This window comes from Meira miltonrushii (assembly GCF_003144205.1).
Source record: "Meira miltonrushii strain MCA 3882 unplaced genomic scaffold FA14scaffold_5, whole genome shotgun sequence".
Taxonomy (NCBI): Eukaryota; Fungi; Basidiomycota; class Exobasidiomycetes; order Exobasidiales; family Brachybasidiaceae; genus Meira; species Meira miltonrushii.
In genome coordinates this window covers 726,290-744,855 of record NW_020289947.1, presented here as the reverse complement: position 1 = coordinate 744,855, position 18,566 = coordinate 726,290, and the positions used below count along the sequence as shown (strand labels likewise).

General features: G+C 42.6%; 8 protein-coding genes across 8 annotated transcripts; 5 read left to right on the top strand and 3 right to left on the bottom strand.

Moving 5' to 3' along the window:
- The first annotated feature begins 183 nt into the window (after positions 1-183).
- Positions 184-2,606, top strand: FA14DRAFT_150440 (putative ariadne-1 protein). Its single transcript, XM_025497433.1, has one exon. It carries the CDS (start codon positions 648-650, stop codon positions 2,346-2,348), a length of 1,701 nt encoding a protein of 566 aa, XP_025352471.1. The 5' UTR covers positions 184-647; the 3' UTR covers positions 2,349-2,606.
- On the bottom strand, positions 2,599-3,706 carry FA14DRAFT_175014 (acyl-CoA N-acyltransferase; the record flags this gene model as incomplete). Its single annotated transcript, XM_025500570.1, has 1 exon — positions 2,599-3,706. The coding sequence occupies exon 1, from the start codon at positions 3,217-3,219 to the stop codon at positions 2,599-2,601; it is 621 nt and encodes a 206-aa protein (XP_025352470.1). The 5' UTR covers positions 3,220-3,706.
- A 1-nt stretch (position 3,707) lies between these two features.
- FA14DRAFT_138837 (putative hexokinase) lies at positions 3,708-5,927 on the top strand. The gene is made up of 3 exons (XM_025497068.1): positions 3,708-3,831; positions 3,954-4,136; positions 4,441-5,927. The coding sequence occupies exons 2-3, from the start codon at positions 4,008-4,010 to the stop codon at positions 5,905-5,907; spliced, it is 1,596 nt and encodes a 531-aa protein (XP_025352469.1). The 5' UTR covers positions 3,708-3,831; positions 3,954-4,007; the 3' UTR covers positions 5,908-5,927.
- A 1,120-nt stretch (positions 5,928-7,047) lies between these two features.
- FA14DRAFT_158099 (uncharacterized protein) lies at positions 7,048-8,502 on the top strand (the record flags this gene model as incomplete). The annotated part of the gene is made up of 2 exons (XM_025497935.1): positions 7,048-7,553; positions 7,644-8,502. 2 exons carry the CDS (start codon positions 7,048-7,050, stop codon positions 8,500-8,502), a joined length of 1,365 nt encoding a protein of 454 aa, XP_025352468.1.
- FA14DRAFT_175011 (uncharacterized protein) lies at positions 8,182-10,482 on the bottom strand (the record flags this gene model as incomplete). The annotated part of the gene is made up of 1 exon (XM_025500569.1): positions 8,182-10,482. One exon carries the CDS (start codon positions 10,480-10,482, stop codon positions 8,680-8,682), a length of 1,803 nt encoding a protein of 600 aa, XP_025352467.1. The 3' UTR covers positions 8,182-8,679.
- Positions 10,483-10,956: 474 nt separating this feature from the next.
- On the top strand, positions 10,957-11,876 carry FA14DRAFT_192416 (uncharacterized protein). Its single transcript, XM_025501934.1, has one exon. The coding sequence runs from the start codon at positions 11,145-11,147 to the stop codon at positions 11,799-11,801; it is 657 nt and encodes a 218-aa protein (XP_025352466.1). The 5' UTR covers positions 10,957-11,144; the 3' UTR covers positions 11,802-11,876.
- A 259-nt stretch (positions 11,877-12,135) lies between these two features.
- FA14DRAFT_162395 (Tim44-domain-containing protein) lies at positions 12,136-13,992 on the top strand. Its single transcript, XM_025499584.1, has one exon. The coding sequence runs from the start codon at positions 12,193-12,195 to the stop codon at positions 13,873-13,875; it is 1,683 nt and encodes a 560-aa protein (XP_025352465.1). The 5' UTR covers positions 12,136-12,192; the 3' UTR covers positions 13,876-13,992.
- A 2,498-nt stretch (positions 13,993-16,490) lies between these two features.
- On the bottom strand, positions 16,491-16,658 carry FA14DRAFT_115799 (SRF-like protein; the record flags this gene model as incomplete). The annotated part of the gene is made up of 1 exon (XM_025496131.1): positions 16,491-16,658. A coding segment is annotated over one exon (168 nt), but the record flags the coding sequence as incomplete, so codon positions are not given.
- Positions 16,659-18,566: the final 1,908 nt, after the last annotated feature.

Below are 18,566 nucleotides of genomic sequence, written 5' to 3'. Positions count from 1 at the left end.
ACACACACACTCAAGCAAATTGCTCTGTACGCGTACGGCGCGAAATTCAATCCTGCATGTGCCTGCACGCGTCCTGTGCTTGAATTACCACAATTTAAGCCCTTTGTGTGTGATGTGTGTGTGTGTGTGTTGAGCCGGTATGCGTAATTGAGTGAGAGAGGGGGAGGTCAAGCACTAAACCGGTGGAGTACGGAATTAGGTGAGTGAATTGAGAGAGGTATGATATGATTGATGACGATTATGATTCACTCTCTCTCTCTTACACTTTGACCACCAACAATCTTACCTCAATTCCCTCTCTGGCCTCAAAGAGCAAAACGAACAAAGAGGCTGAACGGAGGAGACAATTGTCAGAAAAGGTCGTACATCTTTGCGTTTCAAGTGACATCCTATAGATTCAATACCTCAACACGCGCCCCCCCCCCATTCTCATCACATTCATTGGCGTCAACGCCATCACTTGTAAATCTCTCGACATCCTCTTATACCCGCATTTGTCTTCAACACAGCCGTTCCTGACACACTATACGGTCATTCTATCTTACGCCTTCAAACTGAACCGGCTCTACATCCTACGCCACTTCACACCTTACCAACCAGCATCCTCCTGATCATCAAATACTAGACTCTGGGACAGGTATCTCAGCATGTCATCAATTATGGACGAAGATGATTTCGGCTTGTCAGATTTCGAAGATGCCTCTGACGATGATCTAGATATGCAAGCATCTCTGTCATCTGATCATGACTCTGATAACGAAATCGCATTAGAAGACAACGTTGACGAAGACGAAGATTTCAACGATGAAGACTTAGCTTTCAGTCAAGAACTCGGAAAGCGAACTCGTAAACCTTGGGAGGTTGAATATCGTCCCATGAAAGTAGAAGACATCGAAAAAGTACAAGCGAAAGAAGTGGAGCAAATCACTGAAATGTTGGAGACAAAGAAGACTGATGCAGCAATCTTGCTACGGCATTTCGGTTGGAACAAAGAGAGATTGATCGAAAGATATATGGACGCACCCGAAAAGGTAAATTTGGAAGCAGGCGTCTGTCAAGATTCATCCAAGACTCGATTGCAAGCATTGACAGATTTCACATGCGAAATTTGTTTTCGCTCAGCAGAGGACTTTGCTCCCGTATCAAGATCAACGCGATCAGGTAAGAGGGCTGCAGCTCCCTCGCCGCCACCCACGATCGAAACACTTGCACTAGCATGTGGCCATCGTTTTTGCACAGGTTGCTATCGTACTTATCTGGAGCAAAAAGTGATGACAGAAGGAGAATCAAGACGAATTCAATGCATGGAAGAGAAATGCAATCTAGTCATTGATGAAGGTACTGTTGGCTTGGTTGTTAGACAAAATATTGCCGAACGATACAAGACTTTGCTTAATCGTGCATTTGTTGACGATTCGCAAAATTTGCGTTGGTGTCCGGCACCCAATTGTGAATTTGCGGTTGAATGTAATACCAGTGGAGCTTCAACTGGTGGAGCTAGACCAAATGCCAAGAAGAGAAAGAAGGATGGACCCAGAAGTCACATCGTACCAACGGTCAAATGTGCGTGCGGACATGCTTTCTGCTTTGCATGCAATAATGAAGGTCATGCGCCTGCAGTTTGTGAGGTGGTACGAATGTGGATTCGTAAATGTGAAGATGATAGCGAGACTGCAAATTGGATTTCCGCCAATACGAAAGAATGCCCCAAGTGCGATTCCTCCATCGAAAAGAATGGAGGATGTAATCATATGACATGCAGGAAATGTCGACATGAATGGTGTTGGATTTGCATGGGACCTTGGTCAGATCATGGCAATAGTTGGTACAATTGTAACAGATTTGACGAGAAAGCAGGAGCCAATGCACGCGATCAACAGGCGAAATCTAGAGCCTCTCTCGAGCGTTATTTGCATTACTTCAATCGCTTCGCCAATCACGATCAATCTGCACGTTTGGACAGAGATTTGTACAAACGAACGGAGAAAAAGATGGAAGAGATGCAAGTATCTTCTGAACTTACGTGGATCGAAGTGCAGTTCTTGAAGAAAGCGGTTGATATTGTGACCGAATGTCGTATGACTCTCAAATGGACATATGCTATGGCATATTACCTGGAGAAAAACAATATGACTGAATTGTTTGAGGATAACCAACGTGATTTGGAAAGAGCGGTTGAAGATCTTTCGGAACAATTGGAAAAGCCGATCGATAAAGCACTTATTCCTACGTTGCGTCAAAGGGTAACCGATCTATCCAATTACGTTCAACGTCGCAGAGAGATTGTCTTGGGCGATACTGCTCAAGGTTTTGCAGAGGGACGTTGGAGTTGGAATGTGGAATTTTAAGAAAAATTCAATTCGTATCAAATTTCATCGTCAAGGATGCCCCCTCTATAGCTTGTCCTGTTTCTTTTTCGCTTTTTGATCCTACATTTATCATAGTAGAGCTTCTACATATTTGTTCTCGTCTAATCATCATGTACAATTGACAATCTTCTCATAACAACAACAACAACAACATCTCTATCAGCACTACCTCATTCACATTCTTTTCATTATGTTTCAATAGCAAATGGTTCCTAATTCTTATATACATTCACAAACGTTTGACGTAGAAAAATGTTTGATCTGCCAGTGGGGTTTGATAGTAGGGCATACTTTGCTGAAATCCAAACCTTTCGTATAGGGTACAAGCGCCTTGCATGCGATCAACAAGGGTGTCCAAGAATGCGTATTCATATCCTTGTTTTTTGGCTTCTTGTAGTGTTGCCATGATCAAAGAATTGCCAATTTTTATCCCTCGAGCTGAAGGTGTGACAAAAAATCTTTTCAATTCGCAACATTTCGTTGCCTCATTCACGGGTGATGATTGTTTTACACCAAGAGTCTCGAGATGGTTGCGAATAGAAGATTGAATATCACCTGTGATGTTCAGTCTACGCATTGCCAGACACCCCACCGGTTCAAGTGTCTGTCCTTGTAAGCAAGCAAAAGCAAGAAGCAGTGAACCGCCTCGATCGCTAGCATACTTTCCTGGCAAGTTTGAGAACTCAGCCTGATAATCTTGAAATTTCAAGTCTAGATTCAGCCATTCATAGTAAGATGTAAATAAGTCTTTGACTGTTTCAAGATCATCCTGTACGAATGGTCTGATAAGTATGCTGTTTGATGCATCGGCTGATTGATTGGTAGCCCCATCTTTATTGTCTGCTACCATCACATCGGACTGATATTCCTCCTGGATAAATGCTCTCTTCCTGATCGAAGGTATAGCATTGTTCCCTGCCCTTTAGGCCGAGTGTGCAGCAAGCAGTCTTTTTATTTTCCCCGAAGTGGCACACACGCACGCACGCTTAGGCTTAAAACGTCTTCTCTGGGCGTCAAGGAAAAGAAAAGCCGAATCCAGTGTACGGGGTCAACAAGACTGTTACAGTGCCTTGCATTATTTCAACCCTCTGCACGCTGATCAATGCGTATTTTTCTTTGCTTGCACTGCACTTTGCTTGCTGCTGCACTTGCGCTGCGCTGCGCCCTTTATTTGGCGGAAGGGATTGATGATGCAGGAAAGGAGACGATTCGGTGGATAATCTCTCTTCTTTTTTATGGGGTGGCAGAAGCCAAAGCCAAGTGCATGATCTTCTCACCTTGAAGAAAAAGTCGGGTAGAAGAGAGTATATCTATTACTTCCATACAACTTCTTTACCATCTTACTTTCATCTCTTTCACCCGCTCATCAACACATTGCTACGGAGCCGCAACTTACAACCTAAGTTCATTTGCATCTTCTTACGTGATTTGATTTGGACCGTCATCGGGGCAGTGTATCTCTGTAAGTGCGCACAACCGTTGGCTAAAGAAAGCCGTTGTATGAGCTTTCTTTTTTATTCTTACTCAAATCTGTCATTCCGTTGTTTGGCCTTGGATATCGGCTCCTTTTTTCCCTTCTTGCAGCTTTTTCCAACAAATTAAGGCGCAATCTCCTAAACAAATTCGACACAAATCACAATGAGCGCTGCTGCAACACAAAGAGCACCAAAAGCTGATGCCAATTTGGCTGGCTCGGGTAAAGGAAGGAGGGGCAGTCAAACACTCAAAGGTCGTCGTGGATCGGGTGTTGAAAAATTGGATTCGCATGTGAGTATACGGAACCGATTACTATACAAAGGAAGATGAGTGGAAGAGATAAGGGTGAAAAGGGGGCTCACTAGCAAAAAAAAGAATGCTGGCAGCAGAAATGGTGGCACACTTCCATCACCATCAAGAAGAAGAATATACACCCTCAACAATGGCTCCACCAGTCTCTTTGACTCCGCCAACCCTACCGCCATTGCCGCCAATCTCTGATCCTAATCACTTCCCAAACGCACATGACGTGAGCGAGGACAATCTCAGTGAATGGCTCAGTACTGACTCTGACCTGTCTACCTCCTCTTCACAGACACATTACTGGCACACTTCCACACACAAACATGAGGAAAATCCAGGTGCATCAGAAAAGGTGTTGAACGAACATTTTGAAAAGTACAGAAAGATGTTTGAATTAACACCTGAAAGACTCAAGGAGATCACCAAGCGTTTCGTTGGAGTACTTGAAACCGGTTTAAAGAAAGAAGGTCAAACGGTTCCCATGTTGCCCGCTTTCGTGTTCGGATGGCCAACTGGAGATGAAACTGGTTCCTACTTGGCATTGGATTTGGGTGGTACAAACTTGCGTGTATGCCATGTTGTCTTGCAAGGAAAGGGCAAATTTGAAATCACACAAACGAAGTTTCGTTTGACAGATGAACAAAAGCAATGCGAAGGACAAGAATTGTTTGACTTCTGTGTCGAATGCTTGGACACATTCATCAAAGATCACTTTGGTAATGGAAAGGATGATGAGGTTATCCTAGAAGAGGAAATCGCTCTTGGTTTCACTTTCAGTTACCCGATGGAACAGAATGCTATCGATCATGGTAAGCTTGTCCGATGGACAAAGGGATTCGGTAATCCAAACACGGAAGGTAAAGATTGCGCTCAGATGTTCCGCGATAGTTTGGAAAAGTACAATGTACCAATCAAGATGACTTCCATCATCAATGACACAACCGGTACATTGATCGCTTCCAACTACGTCAAACAGGACACAAAGATTGCATGCATTTTCGGAACAGGTTGTAATGCCGCTTATATGGAGCACATCAGAGACATTCCAAAAATCAACGATTTGGGATTGCCTGGCGATGAAGATATGGCTGTCAATTGTGAATATGGAGCATTTGACTCATTCAAGCATGAACACATGAAGGAAATCCGAACAAAGTACGATGAGCACATTGACTTGTCTTCCAACAAGCCACACGAGCAAGCTTACGAAAAGATGATTGCTGGATTGTACCTTGGTGAAATTTTCCGTCTGATCTTGTGTGAGATGGCAGACGATGGTATCTTATTCTTAGGTCAAAACACATACAAGATCGAAACGCCTCAAGTTTTTGATACTGCATTCTTATCTTTGATCGAAGCAGATCCAACTGATGAACTTTTAACAGTTACCGGTTTGTTCACACACTTTTTCAAGTTGGACACAACACCTGAAGAACGTAAATTTTTCAAAAAGTTGGCCGAAGTGATCGGAACACGAGCAGCACGTTTATCAAGTTGTGGTATTTGTGCTTTGGTAACAAAGATGGGTTATTTGGAAGGTGAAAATCCAGAAGGATGCGGTGTTGGATGTGATGGAAGTTTGTTTAGCAAATATCCACACTTTGCTGATCGACTTCATAAAGCAATCGAAGATCAATTTGGCGAAAAGGGTAAAAAAGTTAAATGTTATCAAGCCGAAGATGGAAGTGGTGTTGGAAGTGCAATTATTGCTGCTATGACACGTAAGAGAAAAGAAGAAGGCAAATATGCACATGTATAAAGGGGAGGCAACAAAGAGAGAATCTTTTTTAATTGAAATCTAAATGTGAATCTTATACACTTATACACAATCAGAGTGACACATATATATGAGTATTCTACACCCAGTAGAGACAGTGGCACATCCAGAAAAATTAGCGAAAAGTTGCACCCACACGCTGAATCCTTACTTTTCGTTCTGCTCTGCGCGAGCGCGAGCGGGGAACTGGGTATTTATCTTATATCCTGAGAGAAGCTAGACGGTAATCTGACTTTTGATGATTACATGTTCGCTCTAATTGATCTTTCGTCGCTTAGGAAAGCATAGATACCTTCGCAATTGGACAAATAGGTCATATGTATTGAGGCGTGAGAGAGTCTAGCGGTTAGATTTATGTGGCTTTGCATTTTAGAGTTATAATCGATTATGCAAGTCTTAAGTCTGATAACAGGTAAAACCGTACGAACGATGTGCAGCGCTGCGCCTGCATTAGTAGGTAAGAAGATTGCAGAAAAAGAAATGGGTGTCATCTTACCAAGCCTAACTCCTTTGCTCTTTTGCCTGTCGTTCAGGTCATTCTTACTGATTTTTAAGGTTTAATACATTATATACTATCTATAATAAAAATCATGGTTCATGTTAGAAGAGAATTTGTGTGATAAACTAGCTGATGTGGAGAGAAGACGAAGGGGACAATATCGGTAAACCAGCACCTAATCGAATATGAATTCTTTGTTGCTCTATTTTTGACCTCCCTTCCTATCAAAGAGAGACTCTTGCTCCTAGATCTGTTTAACAGCAGAATTGACGACTATTATGGAGAATAGCTTGGCATGCAGACCTATTCCACATGTGATACGAGTGTAAAGAGTTGGCATAGAAGGTACACATACTATGCTATTATGCCTATTCTGCTTGCATACGATCGATCGTGTACCTATCTTCATCAAGAGGGTTTCCACCTATAGAATCAGGTGAGGTTCCTAGCATAAAAACGAAACATGGCATACGTACCGAATTGAAACAAGCATTACATTGCATTGTTTCTTTCAACAATCAGCTGCAGGTACGTGGCTGTTAGTATACAAACCTGACAACGATACATGATAGAATATGCACTTACGTCCCATTGCATTCAATCAGTGAAAGTATTCGAATCATATGATTCTTTTGAGCCTTACCCGGGAAAAGTTGATCGACATTGCTTTAGTCGTTTATAAGTATCGCTTCTATCTTGCAGCTGGTTTCCAGGATTTCCCTTTTACGATCAAGTCTGAAAGAATGTTCCATTTGACTTCACAACAGCAAACACGACGACTAAGGACGGTAGTATCCACCGCACTCACTATTGATGAAGCACTTTTTATGAGCGCTTCGGTACTTAGCTGGATCGCCTATAAAACCTCGATTGATGATACCCTACCAAATGATGTAATAATTAACTCATGGCCTTCGCAAGAGATAGCTTTGGCGTGTGCGAGCATGAGCACTGTAGGTATGATCACTTTGCCAATTTTGATCCATCGATCATGGTCGAAGACGAGATCAAGTGAACATGTTAGACGCAGCAGAGGTACTCCTTTAACGCGATCATGGACTTTACCTGGGTGGCTTTTCAGTCTAACATCATTGGTCATCATCGTTGGCGTCGCATATCATAGTCAGCAGTGAGTATTTTGTGAGAATGAAGAGGAAGCAGGATTCAGGCTGACACCTTTTCGTCTGAACAGTCAATGTGATATCTCTTTATGTACAAGCGTTTTTGCTTCAAGCCTGGTTCGTCCTTCAGTTGCTTGCACATTAACGGCTATTGTTTTGGCATTTGTCGTTATGACCTGGTCGATCATGAATCCATACTCAATACGCAGTACAAACAACTTGGATCCTCGTCTTCAAGTCGATTGGTATCATCAACGCAGCACGAGCAACAAAGATGTCAGACAAGCATACCCGTTTGCTGCTCAAATGCCGAAACGCAATAGAGGATTTGTGAAAAGGTTCTTGTCATCTCCACAAGAGCAGAAATACAAATACCAGATCAGACCCAAATATCACGCCAACATATTCTCGCCAGTCAGCTACAACAACCCGAGCGGCCAGCAGTATGAATTGACATCCGAACTAAACAGTATCTCACCTTTCGATCAAAGATCTCTTCATCGAACTCCTTCTCAAAGTAGTACAGCTCAAAATGAAGGAGTAATTCGTCATCAAAATTCATTCTCTTCCATTCATTCAAAGCAAATAAAGCGTAAACAAATCAAAGAAAGTGATTATCCTTTAGATGAACAACTCATTATATCACAGTCAAACCGATCTTTTGATGATATCCAATATTTCGATGCAAGATCGATCGTTTATAGTATACATACTCCACCTTTGGCGGCGGCAGAATCGGAATCGGCTTCATTGCATTCGCTCTCACCTAATTCTTCATCATGCAACCTGGCAACACCAAAAGATAGTTCTGTCTTGCAAGAAGCAAGGATTGTACACGATCAGCAGAAGATACAACAACCACCTACTTGGATCATCCCTGTTCCGCCTCCAGCTTTTTCGCCAAAAGTCTTCCCGCGTAAGACTTATTTGCTTCATAATCGTAACGTGCAGGTATGAGAAAGATGAAGTCTATCCACTTTGTTTCCAATCTTTGTATACTACCCTGCTTTGCCAAATGCATCATTCTGAACACACTTTCGGCCAAAAAAATAAGACCATGGATGATTATTTGATGGCAGATAGATAAAGTATGGTATGACTTATGTACATTGCTGCTTTTTTGCAAGAAATTGACTATGTGGTAGTAATGCTTGGTAGTTCATTCGCTTGTGGTTCCGATAATACCTCTCCCTCACTTCTGACATCATTGGATGATGTATTGGACTGTACATTTGACGTCTGAGGCGTGATAGCAAGATGATGTGCTGCACCAGGATCGAGATGAGAAGTGATAGAAGCATTATCTGCTTGTTGTTGTTGTTGTCCAAGAGCAACGTTAGAATGTGAAAGTGGGATAGACAATTGCGTTGCAACAGTTTTTTGTGATGGTGTTCGATGAATACTAATTCGATCTCCCGGTGCTCCTGGTCCGGCAAATCCAATTCCTCCTGCTGCATTCGTACCCATCATTGCTTGTGCACTATTTCTGCCCGTCGCACTTGCTGCTACGCTCATTCCTGTTCGTGAGCTAGAATCTGATCCACGTCTTGAAAGAGGCGGTAATGCTTTCAAACTTGCATAAGTATCGGAAGAATTCCTTCTTTCTCCCATCAAACTACCTCCGATCGAACGTGCACCACCAAAGCTTGGAGCAGCATGGGATTGATGACCACGCGAAGAAGCCGCACCTCCGCCAATACTTGCAGCAGCGGTAGAAGAGGCCAATGTTAAAACACTTGCATTATCGGCCGGAATGCCAGAAGGATGAGGATTGTTGCTTGGATGAGGTCGTGAAACGGTAGGAACATGAGCATAAGGCATCTCTTCTGGTGCTTCATCTTGTCCGGGTAATTGAACAATCGTTCCGCTTGGCGTTCGTCCCATAGGCGGAGCAGATGCAAATTGAATTGAAGAGGGTGCATTATGAACACTTTCGCCTCCACGCAAAGAACCAACCCTATTTTGAGATGGATAAACTTCTCCATGTCGATGTTGTGCAATTTGTGCCATTGGAGTGTAATTATTGCTACCTTGAACATTTTCACGTGTATCCATGCTCATCAATGTTGTTGGCTTTGTACTTGCTCGACTCTTTCCGGTATCCATCGTACGATTATCCACACTATCGCGACCTCTTGATACATCCGCACTTTCATCATCGTCAAATGAAGGTGCATTACGACTTTGACTACTTCCATAACTGCCTTGAGGGCTAAGAACATGTCCTTGTCCGTTGCTGATCCCGTTTGCCGTAATTAGGTTTGCATGATCATCGTTCGCAGTTCCGTTTGGATGTGCTAGCGCATGATCATCAGCACGAATGACTGCATTGTCTGCTGAATTGTTACCTGTTTGATAATTCTGATCGCCATTTGAGGGTATAGAGATCGGCAAAGCGGCTGCGGCTGCTACAGATGGCGTGATCAGATCTGCTGAAACCAAAGGTTCATGTTGCGGTACACCACTTAATTGAGGTGCATCCGATTCACCTGGAACGGTTAACGTGTTAGCCAGTCCGCCCACGTTGGTATTATCAAGAGGAGCAGTCAAAGGAGCATTTCTTCCGCCAGTAGATGAAGGAATTGCTGGAGCATTAGGAGATGTCTGGAAGAAGCGACCAGAGAGCATAGATTCGCTACGTTTGCCTTTACCATTTTGTGTGGAAGTTCCATTTGTCTTACTTCCTTTTCTGCTTCTTAGTGAAGAATTCTTTCTGCCATCAAAGTTGTTTTGTAAGCCATTCTCAGGTCCATCTGTTCCGGGTTGTGTTTGATTTTGGATATCACTCTCCCTTCCTTCTTCACTTGGTCGTCTGCCGAATCTCTTTAAGAATCTTTTGAATTTTGATGATTCTTGTGTGTTAGCAGTAGGATCTGTTGTATTGTTCCCTTGTGTTTGTGAACCGGTTGACGGGGATGTTTGAGTAGTGGAAGGCATTTTGTAAAGGTGTGGTGGTGAGGTAGAATGAATTAATAACAATATTTGTTATTCATATATTGTCCCGGCTTGTGTTGGTGTGTGTTTAAAAATAGGATGCATCTTTGGCTCATCGTACAGCCAAAAAGCGGTTTAACTTTGACTGATTGTGTGCCTTGTAAAATTAAAGCACCCTTTGCGTGCGTGTCTTAAATGGCCCGCGCCTTGTACGTACACCTTCACCGGTTATAAAATGTTCAATCAATGCAATACTATTCCGAAATATGCTGGACATCCTTCTACTATGATATCACATTCAATATCAAATTAGTTTTAATTTCCATGAAATTCTTCAAATTAATCTTTTGATGAAATGTGATCTCTGCCTGTGAAGTTGACTTACTGGCGCTTAATTCTCCACATTAGAAGGGAAGAGCTTAAAACATAAGGGACAAACAGATAGCAGCATTTTATGCGCTAAATTAAATGGGTCGGGCATCACGGCTGAGAAATCCCCGCTTTAAGAAAGAGAGGCACGCGTGAAAAAGCACAAACACACACACACAATGTAAGTGAATGTCAAACCCCGGAGAATAAAAACAAAAGATTGGTAATCCGGGAAAGGAACAATGCATTTCAGTGGGGAGTTAGGAGATCATCTTCACCATCACCACCTCTAAACAATGACGAGCAAATTGGAAGATCGTATGCGAGCACAAGCTTTACGTGCATTAGATGACGCTTCAGATTTAAACGTTGAAGGTTTTGAATCAAGTAGAGTGTTTGCATTAACACGTCAAGTGATCGATAATCCACCTGCTGGTTCACCTGTAAGCCGCAAAAGACTTTTACGTAGAGTGGGAGCAATCATTCTGTTTATCGTTCATCCCACTCAACCTTTGGATCCCTCTAACCCACGTACAAGACCGACAAAGACAATCTCCGGTGGTGGTATTCGACCGGCTTATTGGTATTTAGATTTGAAGAAATCAGGCAAGATCGGTAAAGGACAACCACCGGCAACAATCTTGGGTCGTAAACGTAAAGCAGATGTTGTGATCGAATGCATTGACCGTGATCTTGTGGATATTGCTGCTGGTCGTACGTTTGCAAGTAAGATTTATAATACTGGAAGGATGAAAATTAAAGGTTCTTTAGATTCAGCTTTGAGTATTGCTGATTTATTCAATCATGAAAGAGCAAAGATTTATGGAACAGTTACGGCAGAATCTACAGTTGAAGGTGATTTGGTTGCCTCACCTCAAGGACGAGAACATGGAGATGAATATAGTGACGGTATGCCTGCTCCTGTTACTGTCGACATCAAGTCTAAACTTTGATTCATATTGATCAGAATTGCACATGATTTGTAGGGTACAATTAAACTTGTATGGTCATCTCTCCTATTTGATGTGTTGACTGAATAAAGAACATTGTGAGGATTACATTCTTTCTCTTAGCTCGCGACCATGTTATGGACTCTCCCGCATACAGCCAGAGGGTTCGGGAGGCATAGTGCCAACTGCATACAGGCAGTAGAAAACGCGCAGGGCGCAAAGCCCACCTTTTTGTTCTACACGTGAAGATTTCTAAGCACGGGGGAGTCGGATAGGATTTTTTAATTGGAAAAAGATTCTAGAAGATTGATGATTGATGTTCGGATGCAAGGTGTGAGTGAGAGAGATTGCCTTTATCGTTCTTACCAATCATCAAAAGTCAATCATTACAAATATGGCGGCATCAAGATCAGCAGCTCGCTCAGCCTTGAGTGGAGCAGTTGATGCAATCTCAGCAAGACAAATGATGAGCAACAGAAATCAACGTATGCTCAATGTTGGAAGAAATATGACAACTACCAGCCTTCGTTATAGCTACGCAAGCCCAAGACCTTCATATCATCAACGTATTAGAGGCTTTCATGCATCTTCACGTAGAATGGAAGGTCCAACAAAATCACCTTTTCAAGCATTCGTTGATACATTAAGAGAAGAATTGAAAAAATCACAAGAGATGCAAGAAAATATGAAACAATTACAAGGAGAAGCAGGAAAAGTACAAGATAGCGAAACGATGAAAAGAGTTCGTGAAGCATACGAACGTGCAAGAATAGTGGCAAGTATCAAGGAAAATCCTAGACTGCAAAAAGCCGCTGAACAATTACGTAAAAGTGGTGGCCAAGTTGGAGATGCGGTCGGCGCCACTTTAAAACAAATGGAAGAAAGTGAGCTAATCAAAGGATTAGGCGCAATTTCCTCAAGATTAGCACGTCAATTAGAAGATACAACTGCACCAATCAGAAATACAGAAGCTTATCGTGCTTTCGCTCAGACGTTAACAGATGCATTCGATGATGGAGGCTCTGCATTGCGTATCATTACAGATTCAGAAGCAGATGCACGAACACAACGTAAGATCAAACGAGAGATCAGATTACGCAAGATCGGTAAGCCTGCTCCGAGTGAAGATGTGGAAGATGTCATGTTGGAAGCTACAAAAGTGAAAGACAAGATGCGTGAGATGGAAGACTCGATGGACCCACAAGCAGCAGCACAAAAGGCGAAAGAAGCAGAGAAGGAAGGTGCAGAAGGAGAACAAGCAGAAGAGGCTCAATCTGCTCCTGGACCTACAGAAGCTCCTGCAGGTGAAACATCACCCGAAGCCTCAGGCTCAAAACAGCCTCCACCAAAACCAAAAGGATTCGCAGCCCGTGTTCGATCACAAGCGGCGGCCAATCCTAATGCCGGACAAGCACTTGTACTACGACCTGAGCCCAAATACAAGCAAGCATGGTCATCTTTCAAAGAAAGCAATCCAGTAATGCGAAGATTGTCAGAATTACGTGAATCTTATGATGAATCAGAAAATCCGTTCGTTGAACGATTGAGAGGAATTACCGAAACGATCGGTGGATGGTTCGAAGAGAATGAAACGGCAAAAGTCGTTCGTGCGTTCCAAACGCTAGATCATACATTTACCTTGGATGGTTTCCAAAAGGAGTTGAGGGAATACATCGTTCCTGAAATCATTGATTCTTATCATGGAGCAGCACGTCATCTACTGCGTCAATGGTGCGGAGAAGCAACATTCAACGTTTTGATGGCAACTATCGATCCTTACGTTCAACGTGGAGCTGTTCTGAACGGAAGATTGTTGGATTTAAAACAAGTTGAAATCTTGCAAGCAAGAATGTTGGAAAACGATGTTCCAGTCGTAGTCGTTAGCTTTAGCAGTCAAGAATTAATGTATTTCAAAGATGCAAAAACAGGAGAAATTCTTGCCGGACGTGAAGACCAAGCAGATCTATGTAGATATGCAATGGTTCTTACCCGCTTGGAAGAAGAGATGGACAACGAAATCACAGGTGGATGGAAAGTTGTCGAATTGGCAAGACGTGGACAAGCAGCATTCCTGTAAAAGTAGCCCGCATGGTAGGAGGGAGGGAAGGAGGACGATTTTCGGATCATGCATCATACATCATTTCACCACTTTTGTATGCCAATACCAAAAAGGCATCTAATGCATCTTTTTTTTTCTCGACAACATGTTAGATAAAAGGTGAGCATCTCGTAAATCATTTCCTCCCATCAAAGGATGAATAATTTCCTCAAATTTGCACGTCAGTCATTCATGCCAATCACCTTGGCAATGCTGATATCATAGGTCACAAGGGGGGAGACGTTTACGTTTTCACTCTTACTGATTTTGCTTAGGAAAAATCGATTTGAAAGGACAAAAATGCTGACCGAATGTTCTCTCATTTTCCTTATCTTTTCCAGTCATCAACTTTACAGCATTATGTAATCATCTGATGAATTGACATCTATACATGTGTGGAACAAAAGTGAAGCGGAAAGTTGTATCTACATTGATTCGAGATGGAGAGAAAAAGAAGAAAAAGAAGGGGTGGAAAAGGCCCTGCCTTGACTTTATAAAGAGAAAAATTGAAGATTAGCGGGCACTTTGTTATAGTATGAGACAAAAAAAAAACGGAAAAAGGAGGCTGTTTTAGAAATACAACAAAAGTTTCTCAAGAGAAATAAAGCAGAACTTATTGTGCACAATCAAGTTGCATCTTGCGTTGCATCAATCGTTGTTGAACGAACCATACCTTCTTGTACTTCGGCATTTTTGTCTATACTTGATTTGTGCCTGTGCATGTGTGGTTTAACGTCTGATTTACCCAAAAATCCATCAACGTTTCCGCCATTAGCCATCAAAACATCAAAGCTTTCACTGCTAACCAAAGTGCTTAACGAATGATCGCTATCTAACGAACGCATCACATCTTCATCTTGTTTTGAAGAAGTAAGCGTTTGATCACCAGATGTTGTGCCATCATCATCGTCATTCGTCACATCTCCGCTCGATCCCATATCGCCCAGGATGGATCCCATCAAATCATTGAAAGCAGCATTGGAGATTGGCTGTTGAATATTCGTACCGCTCATCTCTTCACAGTTTAAGCTATCACCCAAACCGCCACCACTTTCAGGTAAAGGTGATGTACTTGAAGCCATTGGCGCATAAGGTGGTGGCGGTAAAGATGAATGTGTAGATAACGAAGTAGAATCTTCTACACCGCTTGCCATCGGATTTGCACCGGGTGATGACCTACCAAACGGATTCAAGAAACGCTGTTGACCTGGTGTTGAATGTTGTGGCTGTTGATCCATCACCATCAACCTTCCATTATCGTCAGCACTCGTAACGCCAAACGATGCACTTCGCTTGATGAATCCTTGTGGTGGTGGAAGTGGACTGATTGGTGAGTTACCTACACTTCCTCCTGCATTGGACATGTTTGGTATTTGTAATGGCAAAGGTTGTCCATTAGCCGTATAACTGGGCGAAGGAGGTGCAGTATGAATCAAAGGTACCGATTGATTCCTCTGTTGTTGCGTTCGCCATTGTTGAGCGTATGATTCAAATTGAGGATGTTGTCTCAAAATAGGATGTGCCAATGGCATCAAACCATCCGGACCGACACCATTTGGTGATGAAGGTGAAACGGGTTGTGAATGATTGTCAGGCATGTTTGTTTGACCAGGTACGGTCAAGGTAGATTGAACGCCAGGGTTGACGTTTCCGCCACGTGCTAAATCACCATACGTTGTTGATTGCATTGGTGACATTCCCGGCTGACTCGGAGGAGGAGGCGTCGCGGAAGGAAAGCCGATAGGAGTTGGGCTTAAGAATTGATGTTGTTGCCCCTGTGCTTGTTGTGCAAATGCTGCAGATTGATCCATGTGTGCATTAAATGCAAACCTCGGTGGTGATTGCCTTTGGGTCACCGCGAACGGATTATCTGGCATTTGACCAGCGCCTGCTGTGTTTGGTCGTTGAGGCAACATTCCGTTCGGCAGACCTGACAAAGACATTCTTTGCTGATGCCCAAAGTTGTTCATCTGTGCTTGTGGAGGCATGAAATTGAAATCAGGAGTAGAGAATGAATGATGGTGTTGCATGCCAACAGGTCTAGGATTGGGTCCGTTGATCTGTTGAAGGATTTCCAAATCCGTGCGTGGTTTGGATAATGTGTTTCGAATAATTGCCGCTTTCAACGTATTTCTATCCACTCCATTATCTTCTTCGATTTTTATCACCGGTCCACCAGCTGCTAATGTACCTGCATTGTTGAAAGGGGAAGTACTCCTCCTCGATGATCCACTGCTATTACTTTGTGCATCGGACATCTTCTTTCCTCTGGGTGCTTTTCTTTTTGTGCTTCCTTTTGATGCGCTTGTTGAAGTGTCTCCTGCATTGCCATCTCCTGGAGCACCTCCATTTGCGCCGCTATTATCTGCACCACTAAAAGAATAATCTCCACCTGCTCCTGATTGATCGCCGGCAGTACCACTTGCACCGCCAAAGCTGCCATCGAAATCGTCATCTCCATCGTCATAATCACCTCCTTCATAATTTGAATCATCGTCATTATCGTTTGAGTAATGTTCCGGTCCCCTTCTCTCAACCGGTCCTTTATGATCTGTGTAACGTAAAAGGAGGTGATCCATATCTCCACTGCAGAATTCGGATAATTTTCCATTTTGTCCAAATACGATAACCGCCACTTCACTTCCTGTTAACACTGCCAATTCGTGTGCTTTTTTCATCAATCCAGCTTTGCGTTTGAGATACGTAACACTTCTGTTGCGATCATCAGGGATGCGTGTAATTCTGATCTTTTTGCGACCCATGTTTAAAGATTTAGATGTGGGGTATGGGTGAGAAAGAAAAACAAAGTCGTTGAGAAACAAGAATAAGGTGTGGGTTATTTTCCGGCAATTTCGAGTATCCTTAAATACGAGACAGAAGTTTTCTTTTGTTCCAAAGTATGATTATGACGTTCACTTTTTCTTGTTAATCCGTAAACGCCGTTTTGAAAATGGTGTGATACTTTTGTGAATTGCAAAAAAGTAGAGTGAGAAAAATCGACAAGATCGAAAATACGGCGAAAGCGGTGAGCGTGATTGGTCGGAGAATAACTTCAAAGAAGAGATGAAGTGGGCGTCGATAAAGTGAAATGAAGGAAAATGCGGATGCCACTCTTTGAAATCACAATTATCGGTAAATGGTGTGCGGATGTCTGGGAAATGTGATCCGAAATATTTCAGCCAAGAAATCTCCTTTCGGGCCGCTATCTTCTAGTGCAATGAGGAAATGAAAGAAAGCGTCGTGATACCAATTCCTTGAATCGGTATTTGAAGCTCCGAAATTGACGTAATCAATTTGATGCTGATTGCTATCAATTTTGGCTGGGTTGCATTTAGGGACTTGCGGAATGAAAGTGGTTTACTGATATTTTTGATCAGCCTGTCAATACGCAAAGCGCCGGCGCAATGCTTTGATTTGCTTTGTGGGAAAGTCAATCACTCGGGATGATCAGTCTTTCCAGCTTTCGATCGTTTTGGCAAATTGTCACCAGATATTACAATATCAAGACGATAGCTTTTGTTCGTGTTGCTTTTCAGGACGTCGATCAGATATGCGGATAATAATTATCGCAATGATGAACGCGGCGATCCGAATTGATTGCGGCTAGACCGCTCTATGAAGAAAGTGTGGTGGTGATTTGAAATTGAAGATAAATGCAAACTTCAAATCCGACAATCAAGGAAAATCTGGATGATTGAGAGAATTGATCGAAGATTGAGAAATGGGTGGACGGTGGCCGTAATGAGAAAGCCGAAGAAAAAGGATTTGCTCAATACTTATTGATTTTGTCGTCTTTCGTTTGAACCTGCGAAGATCGGACCTTTGCTATTCCCAAAAGTCGTAAAGATCGCGCCCTATAATGGAATCTTTTTTTTCCTTCTCCCTGTCCTGACAGGATAGAATGACGTAATGCTGTGGCTCCTGTGATGTCCTATCCTGTGTGAATACCGATTTCTTTAAATTTTTCTTCGCGATAGGCAGGGTTTTGGATGATGATAGGAGAAAGGGATTGAGAAGATGATGTCTTTCTCACTGTCATTGAATCTGTTGAATCCTTTTTTTTATCGATCTTTTCCCCCCACTTTACCCGTTATCATATTGCGTACAATATATTTAAATTAGAAGTGAATGAATTGTTGTATTGAATGAATACAAAAATGCATTTACATTCAACTGATTTCATTACAAAACAAGCGATCCAAGCCCAAAAGGACGAGTTTCAATGAGAAATACACTAAAATTGCAAAGCGGCTCGAATTCGAATACAACGCGTTCTTTTCCTTAGCCGATATTAGACTCATACTATGCACGGCGTCTTTTGTGCTGTAATACAACGTCACTTCACTGCTTATCATATGCCAAGTTTTTCCCTTTGAATAACACAGCCTTTTTGGCTTTTATTGCCGCTTGTATTTATGCATTCCAGATACATGCACTCAAACTTGTATTTTCAGGCATGTCACAAAGACTAGTGAGGAAATGAAAAGGGTCAATGGCTCGGTGATGCAACTGATACATCCATCCACCCACGGACTTACCCCTCAGACAGGGAAGAACTTTGTAATTCGTCTTGGTGCCGAGTGAGCAGCTGACATAAGCGATTATGATTAAGTAATCAATTATGAATTTCCACTAGACAAAGCCGCGCCCATGGCGTAACCACGCACAGA